At 36.6% G+C, this 20,601-nt stretch overlaps 1 protein-coding gene across 1 annotated transcript in view; it reads left to right on the top strand.

Annotated features, from left to right (window-relative positions):
* The window catches only part of ZBBX (zinc finger B-box domain containing), a 127,254-nt gene that overhangs the window by 11,910 nt on the left and 94,743 nt on the right, over positions 1-20,601 (top strand). The window contains exons 4-6 of the mRNA XM_044669540.1: positions 2,734-2,782; positions 5,770-5,879; positions 13,666-13,761. Coding sequence (XP_044525475.1) covers positions 2,734-2,782; positions 5,770-5,879; positions 13,666-13,761 — 255 coding nt within the window. The remainder of the gene's footprint in view (positions 1-2,733; positions 2,783-5,769; positions 5,880-13,665; positions 13,762-20,601) is intronic.

The raw sequence follows: 20,601 nt of genomic DNA, 5'->3' as shown, positions 1-20,601 counted from the left end.
TTGACTCCTCTCTCTCTCTCTCTCTCTCTCTCTCTCTCTCTCTCTCTCTCTCTCTCTCTCTCTTCACCCCCTTTCTCCCTATCTCTGTCATGTCTCTGTCTTCATCTCTCTTTCTGTCTCTGTCTGTATCTCTATCACTGTCTTTTCCTGTCTGTCTCTCTCCATCTCTCTCATATTTTTTGACAATTCTACGTTTTCAGGCAGCAGGCTGATCCAACTTTTGGGTGACTCTCATTGTTGTAAGTTTGTTCACATTAGGATGAGGGATCCATAGCATATGGCAGAAGGAAGTGGGTAGTTTGGGAGAGTTGGGAGATAAAAGATTGAACTGGATGAGAGTGAGGCATGGGACTCATTTTGTCCAGATGTTCTGACCCAACCTAAGGAGGGTGGAAGGGAATGATTTGGCCACACCCCCACTAGGTGTGTTCCCTCCATCTACCTGTTTATAATTAGATTAAGAGATCAATAATTTCTATCCCCAGCTGTAGTTTGTAAATCAAAATGTGATTCCCAGCACTGCTGTGTTTATCTTCTCCCTTTTGTGGAATGGGCCATTTCAATGCAAACTTAAAAAGGTTCCGGATGCAGAAGTCCAGAGGAGGACACTCAGAGCTCCCAGACAGGGAAGAGGGTCCCCTCCCCCCCTGCTTCTGATAAGAAGGGCAGTCAGAGGGAATGGCTGAGTCTCCATTCTCTCCTCTTCTCTCTCAGCTAGGCTGGTGGTTTGATAGGATTTGACCTGGGTCCAGCAGGACACCAGGAATTGGGCGGAGGGACTTAAGAGTCCAGACCTGGGCACTGGTTCTGATTCATGCAAATAATGGAGGGGAAGACCCTTGGGGCACTGGTGGCAGATTTATACTCAAATTCCCTGCCAGTATCAGGGGGGCGTTGGGCCATTCCAGAGCCTCAGATCTGCCCTGAGACACTCATTGTGTCACCCTGACCTGGACAAAAATCAGTTCACCCTGTGGCCTCAGTTTTCTCATCTGTAAAATGAACTGGAAAAGGAAATGGACAACCACTCCAGTATCTTCCAAGAAAACCCACAGTGGGAGTCACAGACAAATGAAATGACTGAACAATTTTCTACATATATAGAGTATCTATACTGAGTCACTCAATTCAGAAATACCAAATGATAGAATTATAGACTTATAGAATTATAGCTAGAATGGGCCTCAGAGATCAATTACTCAAACCTTCTTATTTTATAGATGAAGAACCTGAAGAAAAGTGACTGGTTTAAGGTCACCCAGTCAGTTAACCCAGTTCTGATGCTCTTGACTCCCAAGTCCCCATGTCATGGAACATTAGCTAAAATCAGATTCAAAAGCAATGGACATATGAAGAAGTTATTATATAGTATTTGTATTAAACTGCAACTTTTTACATGAAAATTTCTTTTTTTGTTGTTGTTAGAATAGTAAATAATGATTCTTAAATGTTATTTCCAAACTTTATTTTCTTTTATAGTAATTAATTATTTCATAGGTTAGAGTATAATCCCAGGTTAGCTCCCTTCTTTCCTTCCTAACCTCCTCACATTAGAGAACACATCATTTGACAAAAGATATGTGTATATATAAAATTATGTCTTGCATATTTCTATGTTTAAATCCTTTCTTTGGAAGTGGACATTCACCGGTCGTTCTTCAAGCCATATTTCTGTTGCTGCATATAATGTTCTCTTGGTTCTATTTGTTTTACTTCTTATAATTTCATGTAGGTCTTTCTGTGTTTTATTTAAACCCTTATCTTACATCTTAGAATCAATACTCTGTATTGGTTCTAAGGCAGAAGAGTCACTAGGATTGGGCAGTGGGGGTTAAGAGACTTGCCCAGGGTCACACAGCTAGGAAGTGTCTGAGGCCAGAGTTGAACCAATCCTGCCTCTGGGTTTGGTCATGAGTTTTTTGTTTGTTTGTTTTTTGGAAAATTTACCTGCCTGTCATTTTTTACATCTCAGTAGTATACCATTACAAGTATATGCCACAACTTGTTCAGCCATTCCCTAGGCAATGGGCAACTCCTCAATTTCTAATTCTTTGCCACCACAAAGAGCTGCTACAAATATTTTGACACCTATAGATTCTTTTCCTTTTCCCCTGATGTCCATGGGAAACAGACCCAACCATGGTATTGCTGGGTCTAAGGGTATGCAGCTTTATAACTCTTCAGGCATAATTACAAATTGCACTCCACAGTTCCACCAACAGTGTATTAGTGTTCTTATTTTTCTACATTTCTTCCAACATTTGTCCTTTTGCCCTTTTGTCATTCTACCCAGTTCTGATAAATGAGTTGTTTTGATTCACGCTTCTCTAATTAGAAATGACTTAGAGTATTTTTCTATGGTTATATATAGCTTTAATTTTTTCCATCCAAAAATTGATCATTCATCTCTTTTGATCATGTGCCTGTTAAGAAATGGTCTTATTCTTATAAATAAAAAATCACTATATATTTGAGATATGATATCTCTATATGAGGTATAATACCTATAAAATTTCCCCCTCAATTTTCTACTTTTCTTCTAATTGTGCCTGCTAGTTTATTTTTTATGTATCCTTTCCTTTTGATTGGAAATTTCTAATTGTATAACATTTAATTTTATAATCTGATAAACTATTCAAGAGTATTAGATATAATTATTACTTGTTTTTAGTAAGAAATAAGCCCTACATATTCTTCACTAATATATTAAGAGTATATGTTTTATTAATACAGATTTCTCCAGGAAAAGTGAAATTAAGAATCCTGAAGGATCAGATTCAAGGTAAATATCTTAATATCATATAAATATCAATGTTTATATTTATGCTATTAATGAATTAATTTATCATGAATAAATTACTATAAATTAATGCTATTAATAAAATGAAAATCTTAATTATTTGAATATAAAAAAGTACAACTATTTTATTTTAAATTTTCATGTATTATTACCCATCAATCCTCAATTAAGAACAACAATAATAATATCTTAAAATACGAATATTTCTAGAGTGGAAATGTGTTTTGGTGGCTAGCCATGAGGGTTCACTTTGGAGTCAGGAGGGCCTGGGTTCTAGGGATTTCTCTGGCTACCCCTTGGCCAAGGTGACTGTGGTCAAGTCATTTAACTCCTCAGCAATTCAGGCACCATTCCAGGACGATAAACCCCTGGTGAGAAGCTAATGTGCATCATGGTTGCCCAACCAGGACTCGCATGTTGTCCATATGTGGCTTCTCAGTGATGGAGAAAGATTTGGGTTGGGTTCCAGGAACTGTACAGAGAGGAAGCTTGATGCCTAACCTTGGGCAAGTCATTATTTTCTGAAATTCAGTTTATCTTTATATGGGGATAATCATAGTCAAACATTGATTTAAAAAAAATTGAGTTCCTGATTCTTTCTTTCTTTCTTCCCTTCTCCATCACTGAGAATGTACACAATTTGATATAGGTTATATATGTGCAGTCATGCAAAAATATTAGTCATTTCGTGTAAGAAAGTACTCACTAGTAAAAAAATAAAGCAAATATAGAAAGTTAAAAAATGATTTCATCTGTATTCAGACTTCATCAGTGATGAAGCTCTTTACACTGAGTTAAACTAACCTGTGGTTTATGTTTATGGAAAACTCTTCCTGCTTGATGGGACCATCCAGGCATTGTGCTTCTATGACAAAGCTTTTGAAAACTCGCAGGGCCATGTGAGGACTGATGGTAGGGATTTGGTGGAAGAGAACACATTATCGTCCCATTTTGCAGATTTAAAAAAGGATCAAATTAGTCAAGTGCTAGATATAAAATTCATATGGCTAGGCATGCAATTCAGAACTCGGGTTGTCTGCTATCGTGTAATCTTTCTATTACTGGTCTTTCTGTCTCTGGCATATAGCGAGACTTTATTCCAATATCAGACCTAACATGGCCAGAATTTCTCCATGTTGCTGGTTTAAGCAAAAAACAAAAATAATAGGGTAACTTAAGAAAAATATTGCATTTGAAATTATAGTTCATTCAATTTATATTGAATCAATGTTTTACAAATATTATAAGATCAGAATATGCTTGTTAATGATACCATGCCTTCCCCCTCCCTTATAAAAGCAAGACTTTTCACATCAAAATTCTGGAGATTCATTTAAAACTACTGAACAACTGAAAGATAGTTTAGGACCCTAAACATATTGCTTAATTCATGGAAACTAAAGGGACATGAATAAATTTGTTTTAATAATAGTGAAAACTAAAATAAAAATCTTAATGAGCTTATGAGAAACTCTTTAGAACATTGAGTCAGTTCTGATCTCATTTTTTTCTAAGTTCAGCTTTCTTATGATCATTATTTCATTATTTTTATTATACTTATGGCCCATGAGTCATGGGTTTGCAGAGTGGGTCTCTGGGGGCAGCTAAGTGATAGAAAGCTACTAACTTTCCTTTTGAGGGGTTCTTTTCAATTTCTTAACTACAAAACTAGGGAAATTTCTGGTTTAAACAAGTAGAAAGGATGGTACTAGTATTTCACAGTCAAGCATTTTGGCTAATGCAGAAATCAAATAATATTTCATATTCTGCACATTGACACTAAGGGGATCTTGGTTTTATTGAAGTTAAAAAGGAAGGCAAAACCATAAACAGGTTATATAAATGCCAGCCTTTTAATCATCAGTTTTGAGGAGAGAGTCACGGACTTGCTCTGCAGCTGGCACAAGAGATCTCCCTTTTCCTTGAGGCTCCATTGCTCCTACCATGTGGAAAACAGATTTCTCTCTACTCTCTTTGCTATGGCTCCCTCCTCCCTGGTTACTGTTCTATTGAGTACTCTGCCTCTCTTGACTAGTTACATTCTCTCCTTTGATATCTCCATGAATCCTCTTTGGGGGTGTTGGTGGGTCCTGTAGGCAGCGGCCATCTTGCCTTATCCCTACCATAACCTGCTCAAGCAAATTTCTGTTACCCTCCCAAAGTGGCTGATGGATTTGATACTATTATGATGATTAACCTTGACTTATTAACCCAAATCCATTAAAAAGGAAGAAATTCCTTGGAATTCCTAAGTGAAAAAAAATGCAGAAAGCAGCAGACTGGATGGTGTCTCTGACCCTTATCCCAGACTTGGGAATTCACAATAATTCTTCCTATTTTGATTTAGACCTGTTTGATCCAGAGCCCTGCCTAAAATGAGAATTAATAAAGTATATGAAAAATAAATTCTTGCAATATGAAGCTATAGTATCTCATTAAGGAGATTGATCCTATCTATGTTATTACATTATATACTCATACTAGAATTACTTAAACATACTTTAGGTGAACATCTTATTTTGATTTGGAATAGTTGAGATATTTTGGAGGCTAAAACAATAAAATTGCAGGGTAATTTAGATGGGGATGGAGATGATTTTGTTAAAACCAAAAAACGTGAAAAATAACCCATGATTCATAAGTTTTCGCTATAATATAGGCTCCTTTAGTCCTCTGCATCCATTGAGGGTATGTTTAGTTTGGACACGTAAATATGTAAAGATTTTTATGTTCTGTCTTTAGAAATAAGATTAACCATAATACCATGTGTGAACAGGAGTTAAAAATAATAGCTTTTACAGAATTAGGAAAATACCATCTAATTTTAGTTCATCAAGAATTGAAAAAAATCTCATTTAAAATTAACTCAATTAAATTTAATTATTTATATAGTATCATAGTACATTTATAATTTATTAAATTGATACCTTCATTTGATTATTTAACTAATTAAACATTTTTTCTTTTAGAAATACCAAAACAAACATCTAACTCTAAAGCATCAAACACGTGTACCCAGGATAAAGTGAAGACGAAGTTCAAGATCTGTGGACAGTGTGAGAACAAGTATGCATTACTAGTAAGTACCTTTCTGCAGGATTATCTGTTTGAATTTAGGATGGCATGATATGTGCTACAGACATGTTCATTTAAAAAGGTTATAAATGATTAAAATTAATTAAAAGTTTCTTATTCAAATAGTATGATATATCTTATTTTAAAAATGTTAAACTTACTGAATAGAATATTTAGCTTTTATTGTTGGAAGTTCAAAACATTTCTATTTCAGTTAAGTTTAATTACAGTCAGATGGCCATTTAGTCCACCCTTCCTCTCTCAGCACCCAGCCTCCAACTTTCTTTGTAAGAGAAATGTAAAGCTGAAAGATTAAATGACTTGCCTGGGATCACACAGATAGTGAATGACAAAACGAAGAACTGAACCCAGTTTTTCTGGCTTCCTATCCATCACTGGTTTTCCTGTATCACAGCTAAATGGGCTGCTTGATATATAACTGTCCCCGTGGAATCTTATTACAGCTAGTAGGTCCTAACCCTAATAATAGGCCTTCTAGGATACTTCTCAGACTCAGTTGGTTATTCATGAATTTGTAGAGTGGGTCTCTGGGGGCAGCTACTCCCATAGCATCAAAAAGGATCTTCTGTGGTTTTATATTTTGAAAACTCTTAAGTCCCCACTGGTGAGTTTTACTTTAATAATGAGCCAGGAAACACAATTACATCAAACCACAGACATTTATTTACTATGATAGTATAATAGGAACTGAGAATGTAAAATATTTCCCTCCTGTAAACCTGGGGTTCTTTTTCTCACAACTGTAAACTATGACTGGGACAATCAGGTCAAGTCATGCCAACAGATTTTAAGTGCTTATTATCAGTCAAGCATTGTGTTATGCAATGAGGATGCAAACAGAAAAGGAAAAAGGAAGACATCCCTGCCCTCCAGGAGTTTACCTTCTCATGAAGGAAGACTACAGATAAAAGGCAGCTAAGAAATGTGGAGGAGGAGAGGGGAGGGAGGGTGGTGAAAGGTATGAGAATGGAGGCAGGGGATGAAGTCCAGATAATGAAGAATGGTTGGTCTGGGTCCTTCCTCAAAATGGAAGTTAACCAATGGGAAAGGAGGTTCCCAGTGCTGGAGGGAGAAGGCAATAGAGACATGGTGGCAGAGAATGAAGAGACACTGGCTAGAATGGGTAGATTCTTAAAGGACACAGATATTTAGGCACATATTAGGAGAAAATATGGCCAAGGTCCTTCATGCTAGTATGGTTGGACTCCAGTGACCAGAATCTCCTCTAAATCGTTCGTTTAGCACCCTGGGCTTGTTCCTCATCATAGCACAACTCTCAGCTTCTCTAGAATTCCTAGTCTTCTGCTTCCAAGTAAACTTCCTCAAAGTGATTTCCTGCCTCAATTGCCTTTAGAGCTGGCAGGCTGATTTTTTGTGGGGAGCCCTGGGATTGAGGCCAAACTTGGCTATTGGCTGGCTGACTGGCTGCTCTCTTAATTCTATCTAATTAGTTTTTTACTCCTTTCTGCATAAAGCATCAATAAGGAGACAGGCATATTTTTGTACTTCATTTTAACACATGATCCCTCTTATCACATCAAGTAGGTTGTGTGGGAACCAATTCTCTCTTCATTCACATTCAAAAAGATAGATTTGTCTGGTTAGATTAAATTTTGTAACTCTTCAAGCCATGCATCTATTGATTGCCTACTATGTGTGGAGAAGTATTCTCAGACCTTTATATGGAGAGGGGTAAAAATAAATATAAGAAATGTTCTCTGCCCCCAAAGAGTTTGCACTCTAGTTGGGAAAAGAGAACCACATGTGAAAAGTTATAAGTAATCATCCAAAGTGATGAGTCAGTGCCAGATGCATGATCCAAAGTGAAGAGGACCACTGTGATTTAGGGAGACTGAAGCAGAAGGAACCAGGGGACAATTCAGAATAGAAGGATTAGATGATTTTGGATAGGTAGAGAGAATTGAGAGCATAAGCATTCCTGGCTCATAGTGAATGATTAATATGAATGCGCAGTGATTAATTGATAAGGGAAAGAGGGAAGGAGCATAAATTTAAAAAACAAAGACAACATATTTGTTAATAGGTAAACATACCATGCTACTTTTATCCAAGTCCACTTTTTAAAAGTAGAAGGTGATACATTTGGAAATACACACACACACACACACACACACTCACACACATATGGATCTGATTATGGAGGGCTTTAATTGCAGACTTAATGAGAGTTGGAACTTTGCTCTATTTGTAACAAGGATTGGTCATTGAAGAATTTTTGAGGAGGGGATAATTAGATAGATTGGGGGCTTAAGATGTGCTAACTCCACTTGAACTGGATTATTCAGTCAGAACAGACTAGAACAGTGAGACCACTTTAGAGACCGTTACAGTGCTCAGAAAATGAAATACTTCTGGCCCACACTTGAGTGATGATAGTGGGGATGGGAAGGAAACATAACTATGATGGATGACTCATTGGGTTTAAGCAGGATAGAAAATTCAAAGATAATTTGAAAAATATTTCTTAAAACTGATAATCATAAAAAAGGACTTCAAAAAATCAGCAATAGCTGATCATTCTGGACAACAAGATCATGCATTCCTTGGCTATACAACCCAATGAATAGTGAAACCCAATGGTATTGTGATGTATTAAAATCATTAAGGAACAGCAGTTTTTGACATCCCATAGATTTAGACCCTGATAATTTAGAATTTGTCCTCACTGTTATAGAAGTTAGGCTTATATTACTTTCTGTGAAAGAATTTGTCTAGAAAGTTAATGCTTTAAGGGCCACTAGGTGGCTCAGAGAATAGAGAGCCAGTGCTAGAGATGGGACATTCAAATTTGGCTTCAAACACTTCCTGGCTATGTGACTTTGGGCAAGTCACTTAACCCCATTTGCCTAGCCCTTATTGCTTGCTTTTCTATTTGGAAATGATGGATACTTAGTATTGATTCTAAGACAAAAGATTAAAAGTTAAAAAAAAATTAATGCATTAAATAAGATTTCAGGTATAATCTCAGAAGATACTTTTGAATCACCAGCATGTAGTTTAGAAACATCTATTCATAAATAATTAATGTTAGTTGCATTATTCTTATTTGCATTATTTTGCATAGAACAATTTGGTGGATTACATTTGGCTAAGTTTGAAAGCAAAGAAATTTCATTTGTTTATGCTTTTCTGTAAATCTAAATTTTCACTTATTCATACTTCATTTTAAGTATTTGTAATCTGTTTTAGAATTCAGTTTTATTCAATGTAGAAAGATTGAGAAAATTTTTAATACAGTTGACATTTCAAGGAATTGATATGTTAGTGGAAAAGGCTCACTTCAACCTAAAAAGAATAGTCAGAGAGTACAGCAGAAAGACTCTAGAATTCAAATCTTGAATTTTGCTGCCTACTATTTTTGTGACCTTTTTTGGGTAAATATCTTCTCTGGGTCTTAATTTCTTCTCTTCAAATGAGATGGCTGGATGAGAATAAACCTAAGGGATTATGCACCACTGAAGAAGAAATGACAACTAAACAGAGCCAGGAAGAAAAAAAAATAGAAATAATTGTTCACGATAGGAGAGGTGGGAAGACTGAATGATGGGAAAGATGGTACCTAACAATTGAGAAGCTCCGCTTCTGTAGCTGATTAGCAGTGGAATGTTTGGTTGTTCCATTGTTTTTCTACCTTCTTTGACTCTTTGTCACCCCATTTGCAGTTTTCTTGGCAGAGATCCTAGAGCTGTTTGCATTTTCCTTCTCCAGATCATTTTATAGATGAAGAAACTGAGGCAAACAGGTTTAAGTGACTTTTCCAGGACCACATGGCCAGGAAATGTAGGAGGCCAGATTTGAATTCAGGAAGAGAAGTCTTCCTGACTCCAGGTCCACATTCTGTCCTCTGTACCACCTAGCTGTCTGATTTTAGGCAAAAGAAATTTAAGTGAGGGACCCTGGTCTCCTTGTTTACAAATGTGCAGTATTGACTAAATGATATGGAAGGTCCTGTTCAGAGCTCATGGAGGGCATCAGTGTCTTTGTTCCTAGTTATTGGCATGCTCTTGACCTGATTGGAACTAACTTAGAAAGTCTTGGTGAGGGATATTGTTGTGTGATGGTTAGATCTCTGGACCTGAGAACCCAAAAACTTGGGAATAGATCCCATCAGAAGCTTTTCCACACCGGAAAGTCTTTTAACCTCACTCAGCTTCTGTTTCCTTTTCTGTTTAATGATTATAAAAAAATGTATGTAAAATACTTTGCAAATCTTAGGGCACTGAATTAATAGTTGTTATTATAATTTATTAAGAAAAAAGTCAGTCTATTAACATTTGAAATATTCTCTAACGCATGGTTGGGACTGAAGGGGAGCATATTTTTCTAGACAGAATTGGATTAAAGGAAACATATTCTCCCTAAAGGAAATAACTTTTGGGTTGGTTTGCAAGAATGGAATACATTTAATGAGATATATTCAGAGAACTCCTAGTTGGTGTGCCAGACTGAAAGGAAGCTCACTAGGCAGACTATGGTGAGAGATAAGACCAGATGGGGAAGCTGTAGAAGGCCTTGTTAAAAGATTTTAAAGTTATGCAGGGATATGTAAAATATATCTCAGATTGCTTACCATCTCAGGAAGGAGGTGAGGTGAGGGGTGGGAGGGAGCGAGGGATGGAAAGAATCTGGAACTCAAAACTTTTTAAAAAGATGAATGTTAAAAATTTGGTTTTATATGTAATTGGGGGAAAATATTATTTTAAAGAAAAGTTATTACAGGAAACCTTAATTGGCTACCAGGCATAGTTTTGTAGCTGTGGTTGGGTTTTTTAAGAAAGGAATTCTTTGATCTGAAATGGTGCCTGGGAAAGATGAATTGTGATGCTGCACAAAGAGAGGCGGCATCCAAAGTCTTCTCAACAAATAATCAACCAGTCCCCAGATTCTTGAATTAAAGTGAAGCAGGAAGTCCTGATGAAGTACAGAAATGACTCAGTTGTGAAATATGTATGAGTGTTCTTTGAGCTTTGGTGAATAGATAATTAGGAGACTTTAATCATAATGATTGTTTTGTGATAAAGCTCTTGTTTTTAAGAAACTTCTTGTTGACTTGATGCATTAAGTCTCTTTACCCCTGTGGTGGTTCTTTCCTTTCAGTCATATCTGAGAGATAATGAGCTGGGATGACGGGATCAATGGAGCCTCTTTGTGAAGGGTGAGGCTTGAGGGATTTTTGGAGGCAACAGGAAAGGCTCAGCTGATATGGAGTTGGGGTGAAAGTGAGGACTGCCTGCAGGAAAAGTGAGGAGTGGAGGAGACTGAGGGTGCGAGGACAGAGTGAGGTGGACTTAGCAGCTGGGAGTGATTGACTGGGAGGGGAGAGACTCGAGGCAGGGAGGCTGGTCAGGAGGTGCTTGCAATAGTCCACATGAGATGAGGTGAAGCCCAGAAATAGAGTCTTAGCTATAGAAATGGGCACGAGGACAGGAAAATCGAAGCACAAAGTAGGAGTAACCTCAGGTAGATGTCTTAGAACAAGATGTGATTTGTCAAGGGAGCTAGTAGTAGTGGTTTCTTTTTAGGGAGAAAAATAGAATTAAAAACTCAAAGATTCTTTACTAAATTTATAATTTCCTTTGTATTATAGGGATGATGTTAGAAAATGAGTATTGTTTTATCAGTTTAGAGACAAGAAGCAGAGAAGCTGCTCGAGAAAGAATAGAGCTGAGAGAGTGTTAATTTCAACTGGTGGCGGTTATAACCGTCATTCTGTGACAGTTTCACTGGCTGGGTGTGGCATTCCAGGAGGGGCTTCTGGCAGTCCACAGAGCCACACGCAGCTGCTTTCTCTCTCAGGGCTGGAGAAGGTAACATCTCTGCCTCTCTCTCTCTGTCTGAGTGAAAGACCTGAAGGAGGGGAGTGTTTTCTTTTCTGACTCGGGAAACACTATTCATTTATCTGTTACTGTCTATAGATTGGTTAAACTCTGAAAAGACCAAACAAACCCTGATCTTTGGTTTGGACTCTGAATCTGTTAAAGCTCAGAGTCCTAACCTGATTCTTGTGGAAACTCAACCAGCTAGCCTTGGTTCTCTTTATAACTTACAGAACAAGTTAAGAGTTAGAGTGGTTAGGTTTATTTAGAATAGTATACATTTGCTTAGTTAGATCAGAGAGGATTAGTGTAGCCTGTGAACCACAGGATATCCACTCCGTTTGTGCAGTTCACAACTCTTGCGTTAATAAATGAATTAAAATATTTTATTAAAGAAGCATTCACCCCAGAAAGTCCTGCAATAAATACTGGGAACACAAACAGAAAAGCCAACAGACCTTGCTCTCAAAGAGCTTACATTCTAATAGAGTAAGAAAACAAATATAAAGGGCCCAGATACTGTAAAAGTGGAAGGATCCAGTGACTCTTTTCCATATCTTCTCATTATATCTTCCACAAATGTGCCATAGAAGGACCCACTCAACATCCTGGATGGATTTCTCTGGGCCTTTCAATGATGTAGATCATTTTCATGAATACCTTCCCCCTCCCCTCCCCATGGAATCTTCCACAGAATGTCCACCCAATATGTTGGGCTTCCTTCCTCCAGTTCTCTTGACACTGATTCAATGGCTACCAATGGAAACCCCATTATGATTACTATGGAGAACTTTGGTCTAAATCTGAGCTTTGCTTCTTGTTACTTATATAACTGACCTCCCTGAGGCTCTGTTTCCTCATTCATAAAGTGAGGGGGGTGGGACTAGATATCCTTTCAAAGGTCCCTTTTAGCTAGAAATCTATGATCTTATGGATTGTTCTCAGTTTAGGATGTGAGCCATGTTTTTCAGAGCAAAAAGCCTCAGAGACTATAAAAAATGCATCCCTGAGCTAAGTGCCTTTTGATGCAGTCAATTCTCAGCCAACTTCCTCTTATTATGGCCATGAAGGAGAGAGAAGGGTAAAAGAGGAAGCAGATAGTGGAATCTAGGAAGAAGTAGGCAGAGCAAATGCAAACTATTAAATAGGATACCATGATTAGACTTCTTTTCCTCTCATTTGCCTTCTTGGTTCCACCTCCCACCTCCACCCCCACTCCAGTCTATGGTCAAAACCCTTCATCTCCAGGTCAGATTTGTCCAGAGGAATTTTAAGCAGTGAAATTACTTAGAATAAAACTGTTCACCTTGGTTCTCTGGGCTGCTAGGGGATCTCTCCCAGGCAAAGATGAATTTCATCCTTACATTTTTAGACCATTTTGGAAGATATTTTGTTGTTACTTTGAGAAGCATAGTGCTTAATACATAGTAGACATTTAGTGAATGGTTGTTGACTGACCAAATAATACAGTCCAATTAGGAAAAAGTTGTAATGTGGAAACCCAGCCAGAGGTAAAGAGATACTAGAAAAACAATAGTTCAAGCTCAGAAAGATCCCAATAAAGTTGTGTGAGGCTCTTTTGTCCAAACACTGCATTTTCATAGCCTTTATTCTCAGTGGGTCCTTCCGTGATCCAGAGCAGAGACCATATATTGCTTAGTGAGTTTTGTAGTGTTTTCATATGTGTAATCCATCCACATCTTAGCCATGACATTATTTGTGCAATGATAGCAGCTAGAGCTTGAGGCAAGTTTTCAAAAAAGAAAGAAAAGCCTTAAATGAATTGTTTTCATAATTTCTGTAGACATTCCATCATGATTGCCACCTTGGCATGCCATTGGGGAAATAAGACGAAGAAAATGAAATAATTATGTGAAATTTTACTCTGTACCATGTCATTAAAAGTATCTTTTACTGTTCTTTCCCCTCAAGGTTTGCCTTGAATGTGGAGAAGATTATTGTTCATCCTGTTTTGCTAGAATCCATCAGAAGGGGGCATTAAAGCGCCATCGAACGACTCTTTTACAGGTTGGGATTTTTGACATGAATATGTGTGTTTATTTCTTTGTGACAAATTTTAAAGCATATGTTTCAATATCTAGAAGAGAGGAAATTTTTCATGAGTTTCCACAACTCCCACAGATAATCTGCATATATCTCCTAAAATCTTTCCACTGGATGCTAATGACTACTTTTCAGTTAATTTTTGTTTTATTATAGTGCTTTACATTCTTGGTGGGATGATTGGAAATTTTAGGTAAAAATGGGCAATAATTTGATTCCATCATGGTTACAAATGAATATAGACAGTATTAGTATTAATATTATTTGCATTTAATTTTCAATGCATTTTCTATTTAAATACTTGTTGAAAATCATCATTTAAGACACTTTCTTCATAAACTTTCCTGTCACTTAGCTTCCTATTTTTCCACTTCATTATTTTAAATATGGATCAATTTCTCCAAAAATCACAATTATTTTCCAGTATGCTGCCTCCCCAACTCCACCTTGCCGTCAAATCCTCCCTTGAGACAAAAAAACAAAAAAAAATAAGCAAAATAAACTAACAAGGCAGTCATATCTGATAGTGTCATAGTCACGAAGAAGGAAAGATGTGCCTTTATTCCTTTATTCTCTAGGTCTGGGACCAAGATTGTTAATCACAGTCAATCAGATTCCAGGTGCTTTCATTCATATTATTGTAGTCCTTTTGTAATTGTTTACTCTCTTTATTTCACTTTATTTTCTCCGTGTCACATCATAGAAGTTCTTCCATGTTTTTCTAACTACTTATAAATGTTATTTCAGCCCAATAGTATACATTATGATCTTGTATTAGAGTTATTTGGTTGTTGCCTATTTGGGGCATCGATTTTGTTTCTGTTTTTTTTTTTTTTTGTTTTGTTTTGTTTTTTTGCTACCACAGAGGTTGCTGTAATTGACTTCTTGGGTATGTGCAGGCAAAAGGATCACTTTTCTTGAATAATTCCAAGTTGTTTTTGAAAATCATTGTCTCAATTTGCAACTCCTCCAACAGTGCTTTATTGTTTTTCTTCCCATATCCCTTCCAACAGTAATGATTTCCATTTTTAAATTTGATTTAAATTTAAATTATCTTAATTTAAATTAAAAATTAATTTAAAAGGCATGATGTACAATCTTATGGTTGCTTTTAAATTAAATTCTCTTAATATGAATCATTTAGGACCATTTTTTCCCCTATTGTTCCCATGTGTATTTCTTCTGGCACCTGTCCAACCTTTTGATCATATCTATTTATATAGTTTAGTCTTATACATTTTATACATTTGTGTCATTTCCCTACCTATTTTAGATATTATATTTTCATGAGATATATTTGATATAAAATATTCCTTTAATTTTTTATCTTTTTCATGTCTTCTCATATGATTGATGATATAAAAATGCAAATCCAAGCTCAAAAAACAAATTTATCAAAATAATAAGGCCAGAACATATCCAATGGTCATTGGCCATTTAGACCAGGTCTGATAAGTTGACTGTACCATACAATGTCATTTGATGCTGTGAAACAATGATTTTAAGACACCATCAAATTATAAATCAAGGAAATGCCAAATTATATCCAGTATGCTGCATCTAGTAGGGACAGAAATTTGTAAATTTAAGAAAAAAAAATTAATGGGTTGAAAAGAGAGTTAACTTGTTAAGTTTTAGGGTGTTCTAATGGCAAGAAAGCTCAAACTAGATTCAGGAAACAGGGATTTTTGTATGATGGCTTTCATAGTTTCCAAATATATCATTTTAGACCAAGAAGCTTAACTTGTCTTGGACCTAGTTTCCCATCTGTAAAATGGGACCGATGATACTTATTCCACGCTTTCCTAGGGTTCATATGGGAAAAAGCTTTTTGTGAACACTAAAGTGTTATATAAATATGAAGGTTTGCAGGTAAATTAGTATTCTAGTGCATATGATAACTTTGATTTCTTCATCTGAAAACTGCCTATTCATATCCTTTGACCATTTATCAATTGGGGAATGGCTTGGATTCTTATAAATTTGACTTAGTTCTTTATATATTTATGCTACTTCTTTAAGTTGAATCATTATCAGAGAAAAAGGAACACGTTTCCCAGTGTCCTATACTACGGAACTGGAACTGGAACTTGGAAAGACAACTTTGGAAAAAAGGGGCATATCGCTGCAATTATATATCTAAGAAAATTCACCCTGAAGATGACAAAATCTTAAATTACTGAGTAATCACATCTTTAAAGATATCTCAAGAAAGGGAAGATACAAAAACTTCATATTCTTCTTTTATGGGACACTGTTGCCCTAATTTGAAATAATAATGATGTTCCTCTGCTTTAAAAGGTAAAAAGAAAAGTGAAATTGCTGAAAGATTTGTGCTATTATGTTTCATTCTTCTCTGCCTTAAAACATTCCATTTAAAATTGAAATACATCAAATTATTTTACCTCATGTAAATAAAATGTGAAAGAAGCTTATTCATCTAGATGCATTATGCATAGATTATCACTTGAAAACAATAGTAAGAACTTTTAAGGATATTAACATAGTGTGTAATTTATATGTCATTAAATCAGCAAAAGGAAATGAAGATAAGTGTGAATTTTCCAGATTTGCCTTTTTGGGCAAAATCTACTCACAGTGTAGTTTATAGTGTTTTTTTGGAGTATTGATGCTGATTTTAAGGATAATTTTTTAAAATGTATTTTCTTCCGGTTCAAATCTAATTTATATTCCTCCTTTAATATCAAACAATCAAATTATAATGACAGTATGCCTACCTATTTTTAAAAATTGTTTTGACTTAAAAATACATTGGTTTGTATGTACAGTATGCTACTGTAAGGATGGGATTTGTGCAAGGGGGGATGGGACAAAAGGAGCAAGAAGAAGGCAGTTGGTGACAATTACTGACAGTTGAGACCAGAGAGAATTCTGGGGGATTCTCTGGAGGAAGAAGGAGAGGAGACGTCTTCTGGTGGAGGACTGAGAGAGGGAGGAGGAGGACATCCCAGCTCCGATCCAGTTCTGTGGGCTTCCTGAGGATCTTTCGTTTGGAAATGGAAACCCTGATTCCCTGATAAAAAGCCATTCCTTCACATCTCACTCATCAGGATTTCAACCATTGAGTGAGCTAAGTTTTTGGACTCCATTTTGGGAGCAATCTCTTGGTCTCCTTCTCCCATTGCTCAACCTTGCTGAGAGACCCCCTTTCAGTCAAAACTTACAATTGTGGAAAAAGGATGGAAACAGAAAACTAGAGGTAGAAACAGAAGGAGAGGGGGTGAGGGAAGAATCTTGGGAGTGGGAACCCCAAGGGTTCCCTCCTGAGTGAGAGACTTAATGGAAATAGAGAAGAGAGCACCCCAAAATCCCTCTGCCCTTTACCCTTTTCCCCAATCCCTGAATTGTGAATAATAAAAGCCATTCATTGGTCAGATAGCATTTCAGAGTGCCTGAGAGACAACAAGGGAGAGGGGAACCACAGCTTGGTCTGGCTGCCTCCATCTTGAAGCCAGACCACCCACTGTGAATTTGACTGACCTTGGGGGAGGAGGCTTGTGTGAACCCCTCCTCATTTGGAATTGGATTGGGGTACCACATACTTTTTCTTATGGGGAAGCCTCGCCCCCAACTCCTGTGGGGTGGTATGACCATCCAGGTCACCCAGTTTTGGGGAGACAACCCCTCGAAGTCTCCCAGAGTATATTCAGCCCAAGGGGAGAGCTAGAGGAGAAACTCACCACTTCAGACTTTCTCTATCCCCCTTCTATCATGACATTGGTTATTGGCTTTCTTTTAATTCTTACATTTCCACACAGAAGTTCTGCCTGCCTTGGATGACCGCCCATCCTGCTACTTGACTTTCATCCTTAGCTGGGGAGTGGAGCAGGGCTTTTGACAAGCCTGCTGGAAGCATCTCTCACTTGTTCTTGATGATTAGCAGATAACAGTGGAGCACCCACTGTCCATTCTAATCTTGTCATCTGATCAGTCCATCCTTTGTTCCTTTTGTATAATTCCCCAATGTTAGCCCAAAGGCTCTGTTCTTCTTAAAAGTTCCTCATTAGTTGTAGGTTAGAGCCATTATTTTGATAGTCTTTTCCCTATTTAGACTTGACAGATTAAATAGCAATATTAAAAAAAACTAATTATATAAATTTTAAATAATTTTAATGACTTCAATGAAAATTCTGGCTACTAAGTCTGTGAATATTTAATTTGGTATTTGGGTTTTATGTGGACCATAAAGTGCAAAAAGACTTGTTCTAAGAACCTGAAGCTATAGAAAGTGGTTCTGGGTTCTTCTAGTTTTTGTTTATAATTTAGAGTTACTTAAGAAAACCTTTGCTTTGCCTGTAACATTTGGAGATATGGTAGTTTATAGACTCAGCCTTTTTTGTCCAGCTATATATAAAGTTTACCTTGTGCTATGGCATATGGATCCATCTCATTAATATTATCAATTTTATAAAATTTGAAATTATTATTCCATTTACATGTCATTAATTTCCTGTTACTTATGCAAACACCATACTGTCATTTTTTTAAGATGACTAGAAACCTTGACCTTCAAAGTCATGAGTCCTGGAATCAGCTATGCTTTTAAGCTCCCCAGCTGTAACACTATGAAGCCTGGCCCAATAAATATTTGATTCACCCTTATGTCTCCGTAATGAAAACACAAAGAATAGTTGGCAATTACCCAGAAATAATTTTTATTTTGTGTTTATCCAAAGACTTTCTTGCTCCTCCTTTTCCTTTTGGTCTTTTGCTGTCGAACTCCATGTTAGAAGATAGAAAATGAAATTAATGAGGCTTCCTATCAAACTGATAACATTTTTTCATTGATAGTAGTAATACATATAGAATAATAGGAATTGTAATAATAGATAATATGTATATTATATAAATGTTATATATATATGCATATATATATATATATATATATATAGTGCTTTATGTTTTGCAAAGAGTTTGTGGAAGAAAGTTAGCTAAAGATTTTTAGAAAAGATGGGACAATAACCCTTTACTGAAATAGGATTTTTGAATTCTAGAAAAGAAAAATTACAGACTTGCAATTGCTAAAATGACCTTCAGGGGCCAGTTAGTCTGGTCTGGTCTGTTCAGTTCAGTCATTTTATTCAGTTATGTCTGACTCTTTGTGACCCACTTTGAGGTTTTCTTTTACAAAGATTCTGAAGTGGTTTGCCATTTCCTTCTCCAGCTCTTTTTACAGATGAGAAAACTGAGGCAAAAAAGGTTAAGAGACTTGGCCAAGTCACACACTAGTAAGTGTCTAGAGCCAAATTTGAACTCATGAAGATGGAGTCTTTCTGAAGCCAGACCCCTTACTCTATCAATGATGCCACCTAGCCATCCCCCTAATTTATTTTAATTGTACTCAAATACAAATGCCCTCAGTAGTATCCCAAACATGGGGCCATCTAGTCTTTGCTTGGGGGAGAATTCATGCCTCCTAAGGTATCTTATTGTCATTGTGGGCAGCACTAATCATTTTGGGTGTAGAAGAATTAAATTCATCTTCTGATAACCTGTCCTTTAGAGACTTGAAGACTCCCTTCGTGTATCCTCTCTTTCTCTCTTCTCCAGGGTAAACATCACCATACCCTTCAGTCATTCTCCACATGGCACACATTTTAGGTTATTTACCATTCTGGTTACTCTTCTCTGGCTTCTCTCCAGCTTCTCGATATACTTCTTAAAATATATTATCTGCTCCCTCACCCTGATCTTTTCCCAATAAACCAGCCACATTTCCTTCCTCTGCATTCCCAACATGGGCCATGCCTGGCTTTTTACCTCCTGGCCATCACAGTTTGTAACATGTGGGGGTCGCTTCTCTCAGGTTTCTATCTTTTCCACCATGGAAACTAGTTCTTCCATGCTGGTGAGAATTCAGATCCACAATTTCATTTTTCATTCATTTCCTGTTCTCGTCTGAACCTCCCCTGGAGAACAAATGCAGTTGTTGCATGGGTTCTGTTGTTTCTGCTTATTAGGAATTACTTCTAAGTAGTTCTTATTTTATACATCCCTTTGAGAGTCTGGGAAAGCTCATGAACCCCTTCTCAGAATAATGTGGACAACTTCATGAACTAAAAGACAGTTACAAAAGGAAGAAAGTTATACCGAAATAAAGTTAGGGAAATAGTTCTTAAAAATCACAGATCCCAGGGGGAGAATCCTCACCATCTAGAGCAAAATTATGTTTGGAGGAGAATGACTCTGGGTTATAGTATAATTCTTTAAAAATGCTCTTTTCAGAAATTAGACATTAATTTTGGGTTTTACATGAAAAATTACATATGAACACATTAAATGATTCTGAGAAAAATTTTAATTTTCCTGTGATTTACTAATGAATATGGAAGTGAAGGAAATAAGCATTTATAGAGCAGCTACTGTATGAAAGGCATTAGGTTAAATACTTTTTACTAGTAGGCCCAATACTCTGTCCACTTACGGCCCAAACCTAGTATCTCTAATGAAAGCATATGGACTATAGAAACTGAAAGGCAGTTCAGGGACTTTAACCTGGCAAAATTGCCCCTTCCATTAACTTCATCTTGATTTTAGATACGAATAGTGTGTTTTACTCCCCTAGCAAAATGTGATAATTTGGGGAACTTGAGTGCTATGATTAAAAGCCTTTTTTTTTATTAAATACATTTTAATATTCATTTGAGTTTCATTTGGATTTCATTGTTGTTATTATTGTTTTATTTCAGTCATTTCCCTTTAGCTTTTCCCAACAGGAGAACTCTTTTGTTATAAAGAAAACATTTAAATTGAAACTATACCAGTTGTGTTGGCATGTGCCAT

This window comes from Gracilinanus agilis, chromosome 3 (assembly GCF_016433145.1).
Source record: "Gracilinanus agilis isolate LMUSP501 chromosome 3, AgileGrace, whole genome shotgun sequence".
In the NCBI taxonomy this organism is placed as follows: Eukaryota; Metazoa; Chordata; class Mammalia; order Didelphimorphia; family Didelphidae; genus Gracilinanus; species Gracilinanus agilis.
Note: the sequence above shows the minus strand (reverse complement) of the source record. Positions and strands in the feature narration are given on the sequence as shown.